Source organism: Nicotiana tomentosiformis, chromosome 7 (assembly GCF_000390325.3).
Source record: "Nicotiana tomentosiformis chromosome 7, ASM39032v3, whole genome shotgun sequence".
NCBI classification, from domain to species: Eukaryota; Viridiplantae; Streptophyta; class Magnoliopsida; order Solanales; family Solanaceae; genus Nicotiana; species Nicotiana tomentosiformis.
Window position 1 is genome coordinate 10,919,533 of NC_090818.1, and position 18,948 is coordinate 10,938,480.

An 18,948-nucleotide genomic window follows, 5' to 3' on the forward strand; every position below is an offset into this window, starting at 1 on the left:
AAGGCCAAGTTCGAGGGTTTTATCCCATTTTCAATTTTGGGACTTTGAGAGCTCGGATTTGGGCGATAATTTGGGAGATTTTCAGTGGAAGATTTTGGGTAACGATTCCTAACCCATTTATGGTTATATTCCACTAATCTATCACTAATTTCATCTTTTAATTTCGGATTTGGGTGAAAAATTTGGAAAAAATAGGAAGAAGTTCTTCAACTAAGATTTTGGGTTTTGATTGAGATTTTGATATCGGATTTGGATATTTTTGGTACGATTGAACTCGTGAGTGAATGGGTGTTCATATTTTGTGACTTTTATCCGATCCTGAGACATGGGCCCGGGGAGGCTTTTTAGGATGATTTTCGAAATTCTTGTTAAAGCCTTGATTTCATTAATTAAATTAGTCTAATGTAGTTGTATTTATGGTATGAAAATATTTTTGGCTAGATTTGGGCAATTTGGAGTCAGATAATCGAGGAAAGGGCATTCTTACTGATTGATTGAGCTTGGTTCGAGGTAAGTGGCTTGCCTAACCTTATGTGGGAAAAATTCCCTTAGGATTTGGTACTGTTGTAATATGTGAGAGACGTATACGTGAGGTGACGATTACGTACACGGGCTATTTATTGTAAAACCCTATTTATTTTACTGAGTAGCAACCTGTCTTTCCTTTAATTTATGTTATACCGTTTAAATGAGTATTAGTCTGTTTTTATTCTTAATTGAGCTATTCCAATATGTGTAGTTATCCTGTTTAGTCCAATATCGCATATCTACGTGCTTTAACTGCTTATTTGAACTCTGTGAAGCATGCCTAGTTGATTTCCTGCTTTTCCTTGTTCTTTATCAGTATAACTGTAGAAATCTTACTGTTAATTATTGTATTTATCGGTTTGAGCTATGTGTTTACTTTTGAGACTACGAGGCGGTTCCTCGGGAGTTCTCCCTGCACATTTACTTTTGAGACTACGAGGCGGTTCCTCGGGAGTTCTCCCTGCACATTTACTTACTTTTGAGACTACGAGGCGGTTCCTCGGGAGTTCTCCCTGTATATTTACTTTTGAGACTACGAGGCGGTACCTCGGGAGTTCTCCGTGTATATTTATTTTGGGACTACGAGACGGTATCTCGGGAGATTACCCGCTGTTTACCCCTGTGTGTTGTACTGTTGCCTTGCTGTGTTTCCTTTTGTTAAATTCTAGTCTCTCATTATACTGTATATTCTCCTGCCTTATTTATTATTTACCAGTGGGCCCGATCTAACCTCGTCACTACTCGATCGGGGTTAGACTTGGCACTTATTGGGTACCATTGTGGTGTACTCATGTTACTCTTCTACACATATTTTTGTGTGCAGATCCATGTACTTTTTATCAGCCCTGTTATTAGCTGATAGTGCCATCTGCGGTACAGAGACTTCAAGGTACATCTGTCGCATCCGCAAACCTTGGAGTCCCTTTCTATCCTCTCTTATGTCAATTACCTTATGTACTTCTTTTATTAGACTCTGGTGTATAGAGATACTAGTTTCCTCCTGTAACTTGTGACTTATGATGTTTCGGGTTTTAGAAAGATTGTGTATTTATAGAGTATTGATTATTGTACATGTTGTGCGGCATTGTTACTAGTTATTCAGTTATCCACTGCTGTTAGTTGCCAAGTTTTACTTTCGTTTTGTTATTTTTCGCAATTTGTTAGGGTTACCTAGTCGTAGAGACTAGGTGCCGTCACGACATTATACGGAGAGAGTTTGGGTCGTGACATTTCTACAGCCAATTCATGCTCTTCTTGGCTACTATCCACAATGTAAGCTTGTTGCGCTCTACAAGGTTCAATTAGTTTATTCGCTTGAGCCTCCAAGTTGTGAATAGTTGCCTCTTGCCTTTGTATCTGTAGTGGTTTCTCATCATATTTTTCCACAAGGCACTTCAACTTATCTTTGATCTCCTTCAGGTCAGCTTCCCCAGGTTCTTTGTTCCTATTAACTCGCATGAAAATGTAGCACCATCATAATAAGGGGTTGGGGGAGGATAAGAAATACAAGCACAATCATAAAAGTGACCATCTTGACCACCACAAATATCACATATATTCCACACATAAGATTTAGTTGGTGCATATAACTCGCTTTCAGGAATATTTTGATAATTTTGCCACGGATGGTTTCCTTCACAATATATATGAGGATCAATTGTAGAATTACCAACACCTAAACTCCCATAATTCCAAGATGTCATGTTTCTCAAATCTTCAAGTAGAATAAAATAAAATAAAAAATAAAATAAAACAAAATAAAATAAAGTTCAAACTTGAAACCTAGCAATATATACACCTACATCTACACCGATAGTTCCCTGGTAACGGCGCCAAAATTTGATCACGCCCAACTATGTCTTATAAAAAGGACTAAGCGGGCGTTGCAAATATAACCCGGTTTACAAGTTCGGAGTCGAATCCCACAATAAGGTTTAGCTACAATTGTTCAATATTGCTAAGAAACACAAGTCCAAATAATTTTATAATTATAAAGATTATAATATTTATTTCTAACTAATTAACTAACAACTATTATAAAGCAATAAAATTATCAACTAACAAGGATGAAATTTGAGATAAGACTAAGGAGGTCCGGAGTTGTGATTTTCCCAATTGTCGTAATCCTTCCCCCTATGTTTTTCATAATTTCGCCTAAGTATTCTCTACCGATCGTGAGTACTTCGGGTGTCGTAATTCTCTCTCGAGAAACTACCACAATTTACTAGACGTATTCTCTCGAACTACGCTAGTTGGCACTAATTCACTGCTCACTACGATCGCACCAAGGTTTTGTATCTCTAATTTTACCTTTAAACCCTCCGTATTGATCTCTCACATACGTTAGGAGTGATGTTATTCAACAACTACCTAAATGCGTACTCTCTCTCTAGCAATATACACACTAAATAGGCACAGTTAATTGATGGTCATTCAATCAACAACAATAAATACGTAGTTGAACAAGTAGAGGAATTCAACGGCTCAATTATATAAAAATATAACAATAATTTATCCTACAAAAAGTTCTATCAAAACTCTAGATATAACAAATTAGTTATTCATAATAGTATGCAAAACTACAACACTAGAATTCATAACCAACAATGAAAATAGGAAGAAGGAAGTGAAAAACTCATAGAAGAAATTTCCGTCTTGCTCTTGGTGTGTTCTTTCCTCCTTAGATCGAAATCCCATCTCCAAAAATACCCCTTTGGTTGAATCTACCCTAAAAACGACCCCTCTTGTGCTTGGCAGCCTTTTTCTTCTCCAAAATCATGTCCAGCCCTAGAATAACTCGTTTGGGGAGTATTTATGTCAATCTCCCGGTCCAAATTCGGGTTTGGGTCTTTTAACCCGTATTTTTTAATTATCATGCTATAGACCTCGCGAAGCCTAGTCTGTAGCGCGATCGACCTGGCTATAGACCTCGCGAAGCCTGGTCTGTAACGCGGTCGACCAGGCTATAGAGCTCGCAAAGCCTGGTCTATAGTGCAGTCAACTTGGCTATAAACCTCGCGAAGCCTAGTCTATAGTGCGGTCGACCTGGCTATAGACCTCGCGAAGCCTGGTCTATAGCACGGTCAACCTGGCTATAGACCTCGTAAAGCCTGGTCTGTAGCACGATTTGGGTACTTGGTATTTTTGGCTCTTTTCTTGCGTTTTTTGTCTACGTTTTGTGAAACTTTCATTCGATGATTCATTCCGATGTTCCTACCCATAAAATAACACAATTTAGCGCAATTGCCGCACAATAACTCACTAAACCAACAAAATATGGGGCGAGTAATATGCTAAAAGTATAGCATTTTGACCTAACATCGACTGTATTTAAAAGTCAAACCCCAATTAAAGAGAACCGAAACTAAAGGGAAATATCCCTTAAGAGTAGCCTTGGTTGTGGAAACTCTAATTACTTTTAGGCGCATTTTCCTCTCCTCAAATGGCTATGTACAAATATATATTACTCTTGTTTTATATTTATTGAATTAAATAGTTATATTATTGTAATTGTACTAATAAAATACTATAAAAAATGTTAGTATTACATTATACAAACAAGTATTCCAATCAAACTAAACTCACACAATATTCAATATATACTGTAACGATCCAACCGATCGTTTTATTTTCTAGAACCCTGTTCCCCTAAATAAGACTCCCCGTATGTACTTTTACTATTTTATGACTTGCGGGGATGGCTAGTTTAGGAATTTGAAGGGTTCGAGTTGAAATCGGAACACTTGATTTCTTAGTTTGGCTTTAAAAGGGTAAGTTTGACTTCGCTCAATGTTTTGACTAAACGACTCCGGAATTGGAATTTAACAGTTCCAATAGGTTTGTATGATGATTTTGGACTTGGGAATATGCTCGAATCGGGTTTTGGACGACCCGGGAGCATTTCGGCGCTTAATAGTGAGAGTTGGCTATTCGAAGGTTTAAAGTTCTTCAAATTTGGTTTGGACTAGGTTTTGGAGTAATCGAGGTTCGTTTGGAATTTTGAGCTTGAGAATAGTTCCGTATGGTGATTTAAGACTTGCAGGTAAAATTTGGTGTCATTCCGAGTAATTTAAGTATGTTTCGGCACGTTTGGAGTAAGCTTGAAGAACTTGAAGTTTTTAAGTTGAATCAATTTGGTTTGGGGTATGATTCTTAGTTTGATGTTGTTTTATGCGTTCCGAAGGTTTGAGCGAGTCCGTTATATGATTTTAAACTTTTTGGTATGTTCGGGTGGGGCCCCAGGTATTAATCGGATGAGGCTCGAACCAAGTTTGGACTTAGGAGCAGCAGCTAAAGCTTCCTGCTTCTGGTGTAATCGCACCTGCGCTTGGCCAGCCGCATGTGCGAGCTTGCAGAAGCGAGCCACAAGCCGCAAAAGCGGACTAGCCAGGGTCAGCCCAGGGATCGTAGGAGCAGAGTTTTTGGCGCACCTGCGAGAGCGTAGAAGCGGCAAGGGCCGCAGGTGCGGAAGAAGCGTCGTAGAAGTGGTCCTTAGGTCTGCAGGTGCGGAGTTTGGCCAGCTGGGGAGGACCGCACCTGCGAGGATATTTCCGTAGAAGCGGAACCACATGTGCGGCAGTGGCTTCACAGGTGCGAAAGACCTGTTGGGCAGAATGTCCTAAAACGGGGCTCAGCCATTTTTGAGCCTATTTTCTCCATTCTCGGGCGATTTTGGAGCTTCTTGAGAGGGGTGTTCACCTTGTAACTTGGAGGTAAGTTAATTCTACCTATTGTGAGTTAAATACATAGATTATGGGTAGATTATAAAATATAAATTGTAAAAATCAAGGGTTTAGATGAAAAATCTAGGTTTTGATAAAAATGAGATTTTAACCACGAAAATAGTTATGGAATAGGGTAAAAATTGTATATATTTGAGTTCTTAAGGTTATGGGTGACGAATTCCTCCGAAAATTTTCGAAATCCGAGCACGTGGTCCCGGGGTAAATTTTAGGAATTCTATCAATTTGGGTTAGGTTTTAATCTAATAATTTAATTTCAAATTTGTTGAGCATGTATTGATTAAATTATATAATATTTGACTAGTTTCGGATTTTTCGGCACCAAATTGAGGCTTTAGCACGAAATAGCGACCGTGAAGTGAGCTTTGAGACGAGGTAAGTCTCTTGTCTAACCTTGTAAGAGAGAATTTACCCCATAGGTATTTTAAATAAATAATTGTTCATAAATGTGGGGGCTACGTACGTACGAGGTGACGAGAGTCCGTGCGTAGCCACTATTACGTTATTGTCCGGGTAATTTAGGACCCAATTCATAAACTATTTAAAATTTTTGCATCATGCTTGTTAGTTTAAAATGCCTAAATTATATTGGTATTTGTTGGAGAAAATGTGAAAGGTAGTTAATGAAATTTGTATTACTTTGTATATAAATCCTTAATCACGTTAAGTCAAATGCTTATAAAGTATCCTTCTTTTCTTGTGGAGCGGGCCGAACGCCTCGACATTAGATAGATGCATCTATGGATTATGACGCACGTCCCTTGGCAGTGTACACGTCACTTTGGATCGGGCCGTACGACCTCGGCATAAATCGTGCTTAATAATAATATTTGGTGTCTTGATATTTTGTTGTAGCTGGTAAGATTATAGCCTTTAAAAGGAATGACTTATTTGAAAATTATATAATTGTGAAAGAATTATTTGCTCCTGCTTGTTGAGAAGATTTAAATTTATTTATACATCCAGTATTTATTTAAGATTTTATTTGAATAATTATTGACCCATAGTGAGTGACGAAGTCGACCTCTCGTCACTACTTCTTTGAGATTAGACTTGATACTTACTGGGTACAGGTTGTTTACGTACTCATGCTACACTTGCTACACTTTTTGTGCAGGATCTGAGACAGGTGCATCAGGCGGTCTTACCGGCGCGCATCCCAGATATCCCGAGGTTTAGTGGTGAGCTGCTTTGGCTCTGCAGCTCCTAGAGCCTCTTCTTTGTATTTGTATTCTGTCTATTTTATGTTCAGACAGTAGTTGAGTTTTGTATAATCTACTAGATGCTCATATACTTGTGACACCAGGTCTTGACACACACACTAGTGAAATTATGGTTTGAATTATTACTTGATTTTATTTATTTAAACCCTTTTATTTTCTTAAATCGCAATAAGAAAAATTTAATTACTCGAAAACTTATTTAAAAGAGGAATAATTTGTCTAATTCACTAGTTGGTTTGCCTAGCGGTGATGTTGGGCGCCATCACGACCTATAGGTGAAATTGGGTCGTGACATATACGATAAAAGATTATCAGTATTCAATTATATCTACAAGTATTTCAATCAAATTAAACTTATACACACCAATATTCCAATAAAAAATTTAGCTACTAGTATTCGAACAAAGAAACAAAAACACTTATCCGTATTCAAAAATCCCAAATCTATTAAAATTATGAAGAGAGGGAGAGATCTTTGGGGGTTGGGGGGGGGGGGGGGGGAGGATAGAGGGGAGAGGTAAAAGGTAAAAGGTAAAAAGCTGGTGTGTATATTAAAGGACTCATCCCCTAAAAAATGGGATTGTGCATTAGCTAAAACTATTTGTTTAGGGTAGAATAAAAACCAAATCTTTTTTAACCGTAGAGTTGAAAGTAATTAATTAGAGCTATTTTCTAGGGTGGTATGCGCTGATATTTATAAAAGTAAAAATGGACTAAAAAAGTTATTATAGGTGGGGTGAATTACGATTATCATCTCACTTAACTATTTGGAGCATTACACTATCTAGTGAGAAATTATAAGATGGCAAATGTCAAATCATTTGATTTTTCAAGCCACAACGGCCGTACTAATCCAGATTTGCGTCAGACGTACGGGCATTAGGGGATAAGAGATTCCAAAACTAAAACTTAGATATCTGATTAACGATGAAGAGAATTCAATCATTTCTCCACCTTCATTAGTGGTGATTGTTAATTAAATTCAACATCCAGTTTAAACTTTAATTTGCATGAGTATCTTTTGTACACCACAATTTTCACATTGTGAGAAGTAATCATACATTTTTTTTTCCGAATCGATGTACATTTATAATTACGAATTGCTCAACTATTTTATTAGTCTTACATAAATAATTACGAATCAATCAATTATCTTGAGTATTACTAAAAGTTTATCAAATAACTTACTAGAAATTCTTTAACTCGTCCTTCAAGTACATTTGGTAAAATTGGAATGATAAAAAGAAACAAAAATCTTGAAATCTAGTAAGAAACATTGGCGGGTAGTTCCTACCTTCTCGTATGGAAATTTGTCATATTTGGGGGAGAAAAGAAAAAGAATTCTATCACATTTAGCTCAGCTTAGTAGGCGTTTGGACATAAAAATTATATTTTGAAAAAAAGTAGTATTTGAAGTTAAGTTAAAAAATAATATTTGAAATTTGAAATTATGTTTGTTCATGTATTTCACTTGAAAAAATATTGTAGTTTTGTGAGTGGGGAAAAATAATTCTGAAAATTTTGAAAAAGTGGTCAAAATCATTTTTTTGGTTATTGAAAAACTCATTTTCCAAAAAATTATAAAATTTCATGGACAAACATATTTTTGATTTTTTTTTTTGAAAAAAAGGAATTTCTTTTTATGAATGTTGACTTATTCAACAAAGTGATACCTATTCTCTCGCCGCTACAATGTCACAAATTCCCATTTGATCAGTAACTCTTCTTTTACTTAGGAAAAAACTGAAAACTAATTTCTCTTTCATGAAAAAAGAAAAAGAAACTTCTCATTTACTCCATTGGCCTTAAGAAATTAAAGGATTTTTTTTTATTTTGTCATGTATTATTCGAAACTATTTAATTTTGTAATTTATTACATTTTTTTTCATTTATATACTTATTATTAGTACTCGTATTTGTCTTTATTTTTAATGAATCCTAACGTGAGCTCAATAAACTAGATGTCCGCCATTAATGTATCAATGGTGGTGGTCTTTCTCGCTAGAAGAACATGAATTGGATAGTAATAAGCTCCATCAAATTAGTAGCCTATAACCAAATTTTAATAAGAGAACATAAACTTTTCCAATAAACACATACAGTATAAAAAATCTAGTGTTTTTATGTAATTTGTAGCATAGTATTCTTACAAGACACAATTTTTTTAACTTTATATAAATTATTATTATTTATATTAATAATAGTTAATTTAAGTTAATAAAATTCTAGTCATGTGTTTTCAATGTATTATCTTGGATCTTGTTGTAAAAGAAATTTTATATACTAATTTGAAGATTTGGTTAGTTTAATTCAAGTTTAAAAATATTTCTATTGCTAAAAGGTGGACAGTCTTTTATTTTTTGTATTTCTTTCTACAACTTTTCTACAAATATACCTTTTGGGATCTCAAAATTTTGGGGCCTAAAGCAAAGCTTCACTAGTCTTCCCTTTGACTCTTGTGCTCAAATTTTTTGAGAAAAAGATCTAAATTTACCCTTTAACTTTTTACTATGTTTTACAATTATTATCAAATTAGAGTTACGTTAAGGATCACTAGCAATATAAAAAAATTTCTTCGAAGGTAATATTAGATCAAAAGTATAACGAAGATGGAGAATAAAATTGCTCAATTTCAAACAGGAAAAATGGTCAAATATACCCCTCTATTTTGATATACTGTTCATATTTACCCTCTATTATAATATCGGGTCAAATCTACCCTCACCATTAGCAAAGTTTTCAAATTTACCATCTAATCTAATGAAAGTCTCCAAATCCCAAATTTCTTCTATTTATTATAATTTTTTCTTACAAATTACTTATCCCTGCGTATGCTCTACCAGATAAGAAAATATTCTCGACAAGTTGATTTCTTATTCCACTTGATTATTTAGAGTAGGAAGTCTTAACAAATTCGCCACCTTCACGCATGAGAGCACTAGTAAGTATTCCTTTGAAAGAATGTTCTGAAGTTGGACATAATTTAAACAGATCATTTAATTTAGGATTTTTCAAACAATACTAAAGAATCATATGTCACAAATTTCATGTAGAAGTGCTTGCGCAAATAAAATTTGCATCAAATGACATGCTAAATCTAAATCCGAAAGGGAATGTATTTACATGGATACTTACGGCCTTGTTATGCCTGTTGTCCATAAAAAATAGTAAATATTAGTAACAACTTCATAAGCGAATGCATTTCGACCACCTGAAGAGTCAAATAAATCTCTTCCAAATTATCTGCGGTATTTCACACATCCTCATTCCGTTGGAGACATATCTATAAACTATGAATTCTGCATTTCATTTATGGTTTGAGCATAACCAAAGACAAGGGGAATAATTATACTGTAACTCCACACTTTCATTTTTATAATATGGACCTTTTTTCTTCTCTGGTGGATCACACGAAGGAGATGACTGATTTGTGAGAAGAATTACAGTAAATAGAAGGGATTTGGGGCTTTTCGTTAGGTTAGAGGATAAATTTAAAAACTTTGTTAACGAAGAGGATAAATTTGACCCGATAGTATAATAAAGGGTAAATATGAATAATATATAAAAATAAAGGGGTATATTTGGCTTTTTGACCTTTCTCAAATAACACGGCAATCCTTTTTTCAAAAATTAAACCAAATTTCCCTCTCCAATTTCCAATCTACAAACACAGATCGGATGGACCCCACAAACTGCCAGGTAGATACTGAGTAAGAAACATGTGGGCCCTACTTCTGAACATGTGTGGAGGAGACTTTCTGTTGGGATTTTTTTTCCTATCTGTACTTTGGCCTAAACTATCCAAAATCCAAATACTGTCACATTTGTGAGATGAATTTGACAAGTGCCACACATGCAAATTCCTACATTTTTAATGAGAAGAAATTGATTGCATGCTTGCCATTTATCATACAACCTCAAACTATGGGCCCCATTTAAGTAAACATTAATTTCAAGTAAAACAATCATATTTTGAACAAAAACAAAATTGGTTTCTTTAGCCAAAAAAAAAGAAGAGGATACCAATAATAGCTGCTTTGTAAATTTCATAATAAATAATAGGGAACAAAATTCACAATTTCATTAATTCCTTAATTTAAAGTATTTTTTTCATCTAATTTATCCAAAACGAAGAAGAAAAAAAACTTCTTTCTGAAATGAAAAAAGTTTTATTTTGTATGAAAAGGGTAGTAAAAATGAAAAAATCACATCTTATTGAAAAAGTCATTAATACCATTATATTCGAAAAAATGATAACACGTTTTTACTTCTTAATTACAATCTTTTTTCTTACTTTCTTAATAATTACTTATTTTTCAATAAACGAGAAGATAAATGTACAATAAATATTATATATTCTCATTTCCTTTTGTTTTACCGTAACCAACATTACTTTGAAGTAAAATTTTATCTCACATTTTAATTACTTCTTTCTATATTTTAAACAAACATTTTTCAATGAGATAAGAAAATACTTATTGTAAACAACAAATATTTTCATCTACTTCTTTTTTCCAACCCATTTAACAGCAAAAGGACAATAATTAGAAGTAAAGTTATTTCAACCTAGATCATCAACACGACTGAATAATATCACATGGCATTACCAATGGACCCAAACATTCAAGTTATGTTATGCCATATACACGTAAGCCAACATATTATATTTTTTAAAATTTAAATCGAATTTGGGTAAGGCTTAGCCACATAGACATATTAAAAAACTAACTAACGGATGAGGCGTATTTATACCATTTTATAAGCTGGTAAACATTCTAGTTAAATTAGAAAACCCAGACACATTTCTTATTAAATGACTGTATTTTTTTATAACGACAATACAACCTGTAAATGAAATAATTTTAAAAAATTGTGTACAAGTTTATCTTATCCACTTTTCCTATCAGTATTAAAGACTGATCATGATTCAATGACCTTTTTTTATTTTTTCCTGAATATTTAAATATGATATATCAGTAGTACTCATGTGGGGTTATTGTTTGGGTATATGATACTGTATTTAAAATTTGCTTTTTGATTTAAAGTCTATCCTTTCATCATTTTTTGTCTTTCTTTTTTAAAGAGTAAACAAAGAGTAGTGTTGTTACAATTAATGACGGCTCAATAAAATTAGTAGCCTAAAACTAAATTTAAATAAGAGATTTGTTTTATGTAATTTTTGTTTATAACGTTATACTTTTATAAGATATAAAACTTATAAGTTCATAATAGCTATTAATAGTATTAAATATATATTGTGAATGCTAATTCAAGTTAACAAGATGATAGTCATGTATTTTTAATATGTTTCTTTCGATCTCGTCCTAAAAAATATTACTAATATGACATTTAAATAATTTAATTTAGATTTCCAAAATATTTTTATTGTTAAAAATAGACAATCTTCTTAGTATCTTTCTTAATAAAACTTTTGTAGTTTTTTTAACGAATTTAATATTATTTAATCCAAAATAACATAGGAAATCAAAATTTTTTGGCCCCAAAAGTTTTGGGGGTCTAAAGCAAAGAATAGCAAGTAAGAAACCGTCAGCAAAAGAATAGCAAGAGGAAGTTTGAGAATTGAGAGCATGGATTGGTTGCTTTGACTGGGTTTTATTTTTCAGTGTTGTACTCTACACAGACACTTCAAAGGTATTTTTATTTTTGTGTTCTTGAAAATGGCTTTTCATTTTATTTCCTGTCACTTATTCTTCTCTGTGTTTTTATTTTATTTTATTTTATGGAACGGTTTGAAGTCTTTCATGTTGTTTCAATGAATAAATGAGACAACTTTTGGTGTTTCAGTGTTCAGAGAATTGTTAAAATTTTGATTTTATTATATACTAGAAAGTTTTTTTATGTTCAAAATCTGGTTATGTCTCTGTTGCTTTAATTCTAGTTTTAGGTTAGTTTCTATATCAAACATAGAAATTAGTGCTGTCCAGTAGTTTGAATCTCCATAATTTTTAGTGTTTTGACTCTTTTGGTAAAACTGATGATTGCTTATTATTGCCATTACCATTTATGGCTAGGTTAATGTTTATATGAAGTACTGTCAGATAAAGTAGGCTGCTGTGTCTTCCTTTTTTATCTCATTTTAAAGATTTTTTATTTTTTATTTTTACTTCATTCTGCCCCTCCTTTATTCAAGAATCTAATGATTTTGATTTTTATCTCAAAACCAAATATAAATGTATGCTGATTCCATTCCAATTAGTAACCACTGTTCTTTGATATATATGCTGGAAATGCAGTTGTGTTTTATGGTATTGTAAGTATTTGGTTTTGTGTCTAAGTCAAACATTCATGTTGATTTCTTAGGTTGAAGATGAACATGGACTTTTCCGAGTCTACAAAAGTTGTATATAATCGAATTCAGAAACTAGAGCCAGAAAATGTGTCTAAGATAATTGGTTATCTCCTTTTACAAGATCATGGTGAACAGGATATGATTAGATTAGCGTTTAGTCCCGACAATTTGATCCATTCCTTGATTAATAAAGCTAAGAAAGATCTTGGATTATCATCCAAACCAGCCATTTCTGGTCCTCTTTCACCCCCCTTAGTCAATCGAGCATTATCTTCAGACATTCCCTTGAAATTTGTTCCATTCTCATCAGCTTCACCTCGTCCCTTTTCGACTCTTCAAGTTGGAAATCCATACTGGGAGCCTCAAGGTCATGCCGAAAATCATCCAATTCATACCTTGGATTTTCTACCTGTTGGTTGCTCGGATACTATGACCGATGAACGCCAACTCCCAAACCAACTTCAGTTCTTATCTTTAGATGATCAGTCAGACCATGTTAATTCAGAATTCTCCGGCGACCACTATTTCTCTGTATCTGCATTAGGCCCAAGATCGAGTCGAAGGTCTCCAAGCTTGCCCGAGTTTCCTGTTAAGGTCTGCCATTATTTTAACAAAGGCTTTTGTAAGCATGGAACCAACTGTCGGTACTTTCACGGCCATCCAAATCCGGAAAGCTTCTCCCAAGTCTTCAACTCAAACTTAAATGAAATGGGAAGTGATGAACATATCTTCAAGCCCGGATCTCTAGAGAAAATAGAGATGGAACTTACCGAGCTTCTCAAATCTAGACGGGGTCTTCCTGTTTCAATTGCTTCGTTGCCTATGTTGTACTATGAGAAGTATGGGAGGACACTTCAGGCTGAGGGTTATTTGACCGAAAGTCAAAGACATGGGAAAGCTGGATATAGCCTGACTAAGCTCCTCGCTCGATTAAGAAATAGCATTCGTGTCATCGACAGGTCCAACTTGTATAGTTCTCGCCTTTGGTGGATTATGTTCTTTGACATAGACTTTATTTGATATAAATGTTTGTATTTGAGACAGGCCCCATGGACAGCATGCCGTTATTTTAGCTGAGGATGTTCCAAAATATATGGAGTACAGTGGCGAAAGAAATGAACACGGAGCAATTGTAGCCGGTTCTCGCCAGATTTATCTGACCTTTCCGGCTGAGAGTACCTTCAGCGAGCAAGATGTTTCCAACTATTTCAAGTAAGTTACTCCAAGTGAATTGACATCTACGATTAGTAGCTGTTTTCCGTCTTCACAACTTATTAGAGCCTTCTCATGTTTATGCAGTCAATTTGGACCAGTACAAGATGTTAGGATTCCTTGTCAGCAGAAGAGAATGTTTGGGTTTGTAACTTTTGTTTTCCCAGAGACAGTTAAGCAGATCCTGGCAAAGGGGAATCCTCATTTAGTTTGTGGCGCACGTGTTTTGGTGAAACCTTACAGGGAAAAGTCCAAGCTTGTAGATAGGTATATTTCCTGGTTTCTTTTATTATGAAGGCTTCTAATAGTTTATTTGCATATTTGTTAATTATAGATCAAAGATCCTCATTTTCAATGTACCCTACTTAACATTGTGTGTGGAATGTTGGGATGCAATGATGTTGCGTTGCTAATGCCTTTTGTGTTTGTAGTTTAATGTATTGATATTAGCAGTGATGGCTCTTTGAATACTCTCATTGATATGTGAACCTGTATTTTCAGATCTGTGGTTGGTTAAATGGAATCTCATTTGTTTCCCTATCTAACAATATTCTGTTCTATTGAAGATTACTTCTTCGGGGTAGGGGTAAGGTCTGCGTACACACTACCCTCCCCAGACCCCATTAGTGGGATTTTACTGGGTTGTTGTTGTTGTTGAAGATTATGATCATAATAATCTGTCAGACAACTGAGATACTTGAGGAGCATTGGCTTAATTCTTGTCCAATCTATTTTATTTGTTTATTTTAACTCACCTAGCATATTGTTCAGCAAACATCTTTCATACAAATCAAATTAATGTTTACACATTTCCCTCAACTGTTGACGTCGTGATTGAGTGATGCTTCAAAATATATTGTCTTGTGAAAACTTTTCATTGGATTGCGTATAACTTTTTGTATAGATTTGCATTTGATATGATCTTTATCTTATCTCTGCAGAAAATGCCTCGAGAAAGCTTATCAAGCTTCCTACTATAATTCCTCGTTCATTGACGCAGAATCCGAACTCCAATCTTGTAAGATGCACTTCAACTCAAACAATCAAAACCTACCTTATATTTTGTCATAGAAGTAATAATTTTTATCGTTTTTTTAGCACCTAGAGTCTCTGAAAATTCAAGACTAATGAAAAAACAACTCATGGAGGAACAAGAGCGTGCAATTGAGTTTGAGAGGCAGCATTTTCCAGAGTTGCAATTAGCTGCAAAAACTTTGCATCATCAAATGCGCCTTGGTTACTCAGTAGAGGATTTGAAGCTTAGAGAAGGTTCTTTAACATGTAATTCTGAAGCATATCCTCCCCTAAGATCCTCGACTATCCATCTTTACCTGACATTGTTCTTTTCTTTGCTTTTCGTGCTTCCTCCTGTATAGGCCGTAGCGAAAAACTGGAGTTCCCATCAGCCGAGAGTTTTAATTACCTGCTAGATGTATATAACAATGGTTCCACCAGCGAGGACAAAGCTAGGCACGTTAAAATGAGTCACTGTGACCAAGAAGGGTAAGACATTTTGATACTGTCGTTTTGAGTTTTATGCTCTTTGTATCATTTTCTTGAGCCGAGGGTCTATAGGAAGCAGCCTCTCTACCTTCCCAAGGAAGGGGTAAGGTCTGCGTACAGCCATACACACTACTCTCCCCAGACCCCACTTGTGGGATTTCACTAGGTTGTTGTTGTCGTATGCTCTTTGTGACCAGGAGGTCACTAGTTCGAGCTGTGGATATAGCCTCTTGCAGAATTGCAGGGTAAGGCTGCGTACAATAGACCCTTGTGGTCCAGCCTTCCCCGTATTCCACGCATAACGGGAGCTTAGTGCATCGGGCTGCGCTTTATTGTTGTCGTATGCGCTTTGTATCATTTTGAGTTTGTTGTCGATATTTGTTCTTATTTAATCAGTTCTTCGGGATGTTGCAGTGGTCAAGGATTGAATCTTCCAGATAGCCCGTTTGCATCTCCAATAAGGAATGGCATTTCAACTGTCATTTAGGTTCAGAAACACAGAAGGATTATAGAGTTTAAAGAGGACTGAGTTTTGGAAAGCAGTTCGTTGGTTCGACACATAAAAGTACTTTTCTTCCTAAATATTTCCATAAAACAGTTACTATTAAATAGTTGCTCAACTGCCTGCAAATACACCTGATCCTACAGAAAGCGCGAGAAGTTATTCGTTTTCATTTTTTAGGTGAACATCATAAGAGAATTACATAGAAAAAGAATCGCGACATGTAACAAGTTTCATAGGTTTTCAGCTTTGATAAGAAGTTAATGATAGGGAGCAAGTTTGATGCTTGCTTTGCAGGTTTTAGAAGTTAAAATGTAATTATGGTTTTTTTTCTAAGTGTGATGGAGAAGAAAATAGGCTCAGATTCAGAGTTTGGTGTCCATTGTAGAGCTCTCTGCTACTTGACAGAAATGCTAAATGTTGCTAACAATAAAGTTATACATAGTTTTCATTTCTAGTCTCTGTTTACTTTCTGAACACAAATTTATCATTTATATTTTGGCGTAACCGGTAAAGTTGACTCCATGTGACCAGAAGGTCATGAGTTTGAGCCGTGGAAATAACCTCTTGTAGAAATGTAGGGTAAGACTGCGTACAATAGACCCCTGTAGTCAAGCCCTTCCCCAGACCCCGCACATAGCGGGAGCTTAGTACATCGGTGATATCCAAATCAGCTTGCATGCATAGGTGGTATTCGAATCAGCTTGCTTGCACCTCGGGTAATCCTCTTTGTTTGCTAAAAATGTAAATATAAAGTAGTTGAATATGGATCATATATGTGGTCCTCTACTGCTTGTTCTCTTAGTTGTACAAAAGGGTCCCCCAATAGTAAAGAAAATGTATATTAGACCCTTGATATGCGGAACTGATGCAAGTTGTATTTTTTTAAAATTATATTTAATGCCAAAACTAAGTAAATTGACCATCTTAGAAAGTTATTATTTTGTCGCTTTCATCCACGTTGATCTACTTTATTATTTATTGCTTTCACCATTATACAACTGAAAAATATTGTTTTTTTTTTTTTTTTTTGCAATTTGTGAGATTGACTTTGATAAAGTAGTGGTGCTGAAGTGCGACAATGATTTAGATTTGTGGAAATTATGTGAATTTTAATTTTAGATTTGTAGGACCGACGTATCTACTATCTGTTTTTTAATCTTTTATACGACACAGATGTTACATGTCTATGGCCATAAATGTTTTTGTTCATACATTTCTTAGCCACAAACACACTTCATACTTCAAAAGTAGTTTGATTCTCTTCGCATCCACTAGTTTTATTGATTTATATTTTTTTAAAATCAAAACTAAGCTCCATTTGGTAGTTTGTGAGATATTTCTTCACTAAAATAGAATAGTTTGGAAATTCATAGAATTATCTATAAAATAATGTAGCAGGAAATTAATTTAGGACAAAAGATAATAAACAACTTTTGCCAATTTGGGATTAAAAATTAGGATCTTTTCATACATATGCTAAATTATAAAGTTATTTACCTGAAATGTGTAAAGTTTGCTATTTATCAAAGTAGACTGACTATATATATAAATATATTTTTTTCACTCTGTTCATCTGTTCTTTCCAACCTTTTAAAGATATAAATTTTTTCTTAACACAACTTTTTTTTAAACCTCACCATGGCCGTAGTTAAATATATTTGCCCACTTTAACACCTTTCTGATAATATTTTGGGCTTATTTTAACTGGTCTCTCCTAGAAATTTATAGGTTAATCCATCAGAGTTATTAAGAAGTTGGAAAGATAACCATATACTTAGAGTGATTTTTTTAGTTATTTACAAACTAGCAACTAAGAAATTAAAGATATAAGACATAATATAAAAGCTTTAAATAAATCGGGGTAATAAACAGAAATATAATTTATAAAAACAGTAACTTACATGTTTACAGGAGAGGGATTTCCCTTTCGGTAAACTCGAAAGAGTTTACTGGACTTAAAAACTTGCACACTAAAGCATAAATCTTTATTTATTTTACAGGTTTGAGATAGAAAATACTAAAGCATATATAGTGAAATATTTTAAAAAGAGAGGTGTGGAGGATGGTTTTTCTGGTGTAGGTGAAGGGAATGGTGAAGAGAGTATGTTTTTCTTCAGATGGTTGTTGTAGTTGTGTTTTCCGTCTTCATAGAACACTCAATTTATAGGTGTTGAGGACTTCACTTCCGGACTTCATTTTGTTTGAAGAATCTTTCCTTTTTCTTGTTCACGTGAAATTTTCAGAGTCTGTCTTGCATTATTGTCCTTGATTTATTGTAGAAGATGGATCTTTATTGCATTATTGTACCTTTGCAAGAGTCTTTCTTTTGATTCCTCACTATCTTTGTCTTTTTCTTTGTTTTCTTCTTGCTATTATGATGATGATATACTTCTACGTGTCAAGATTATATAAAGCTATTGAATCAAAACTCATTCTTGAATCATCATTTGGGTCTTGAGCATCTTGATAATTTATTCCTAAGTCATCATTTGAGTCTTGAGAATCTTGATAATTTATTCCTAAGTCATCATTTGGGTCTTGAGTATCTTGATAATTTAGATTATTATCTTCTCCCGATGTAACGACCCGACCAGTCATTTTGAGTATTATAACCCCGTTCCCCCATTTACTGCTCAATTTATGCCTTACAATTGATTTATGACCTATCGGGTTAGTTGGTTCGGGTCCGGAAGGAATTCAGAGTGAAATGAGACACTTCGTCTCATAATTTAAAATTTTAAGTTAGAAAAGTTGATCGGATGTGGATTTATGTGTAAACGACCTCGAATTTGAATTTTGATGATTCCAATAACTCTGTATGGTGATTTTGGACTTTAGGAGCGTGTTCGAAAAATTATTTGGAGGTACGTAGTGGAATTTGGCTTGAAATGCCGAAAGTTAAATTTTTTGGGAAGTTTGACTGGG

The 18,948-nt window shown here is 34.4% G+C and overlaps 1 protein-coding gene and 1 long non-coding RNA gene across 5 annotated transcripts; one reads left to right on the top strand and one right to left on the bottom strand.

Annotated features, from left to right (window-relative positions):
• Nucleotides 1-11,962: 11,962 nt before the first annotated feature.
• Nucleotides 11,963-16,477, top strand: LOC104111066 (zinc finger CCCH domain-containing protein 18). Of its 4 annotated transcripts, none has more exons than XM_009620663.4 (8): nucleotides 11,963-12,145; nucleotides 12,815-13,771; nucleotides 13,848-14,015; nucleotides 14,103-14,282; nucleotides 14,957-15,033; nucleotides 15,114-15,296; nucleotides 15,392-15,518; nucleotides 15,933-16,477. In XM_009620663.4, the coding sequence occupies exons 2-8, from the start codon at nucleotides 12,822-12,824 to the stop codon at nucleotides 16,003-16,005; spliced, it is 1,758 nt and encodes a 585-aa protein (XP_009618958.1). In that variant the 5' UTR covers nucleotides 11,963-12,145; nucleotides 12,815-12,821; the 3' UTR covers nucleotides 16,006-16,477. The 4 variants fall into 4 exon arrangements, with proteins under 4 accessions (XP_009618958.1, XP_009618959.1, XP_009618960.1 ...); XM_009620664.4 differs by having other exon boundaries at nucleotides 11,964-12,145; nucleotides 12,815-13,762; XM_009620665.4 differs by having other exon boundaries at nucleotides 11,965-12,145; nucleotides 15,114-15,284.
• On the bottom strand, nucleotides 16,380-18,282 carry LOC104111067 (uncharacterized). The gene is made up of 2 exons (XR_689597.4): nucleotides 17,925-18,282; nucleotides 16,380-16,756 (listed from the first exon to the last, which is right to left on the bottom strand). It is a non-coding gene; the product is annotated as an uncharacterized lncRNA (long non-coding RNA).
• Between the last annotated feature and the right edge of the window lie 666 nt (nucleotides 18,283-18,948).

Coding starts and splice junctions, on each gene's coding strand:
- LOC104111066 (XM_009620663.4), top strand. CDS start 12,822: ATGAACATGGACTTTTCCGAGTCTACAAAAGTTGTATATAATCGAATT. Junction 14,283..14,956: donor AAGTCCAAGCTTGTAGATAG/GTATATTTCCTG, acceptor TTATCTCTGCAG/AAAATGCCTCGAGAAAGCTT. Junction 15,297..15,391: donor TAGAGAAGGTTCTTTAACAT/GTAATTCTGAAG, acceptor CCTCCTGTATAG/GCCGTAGCGAAAAACTGGAG.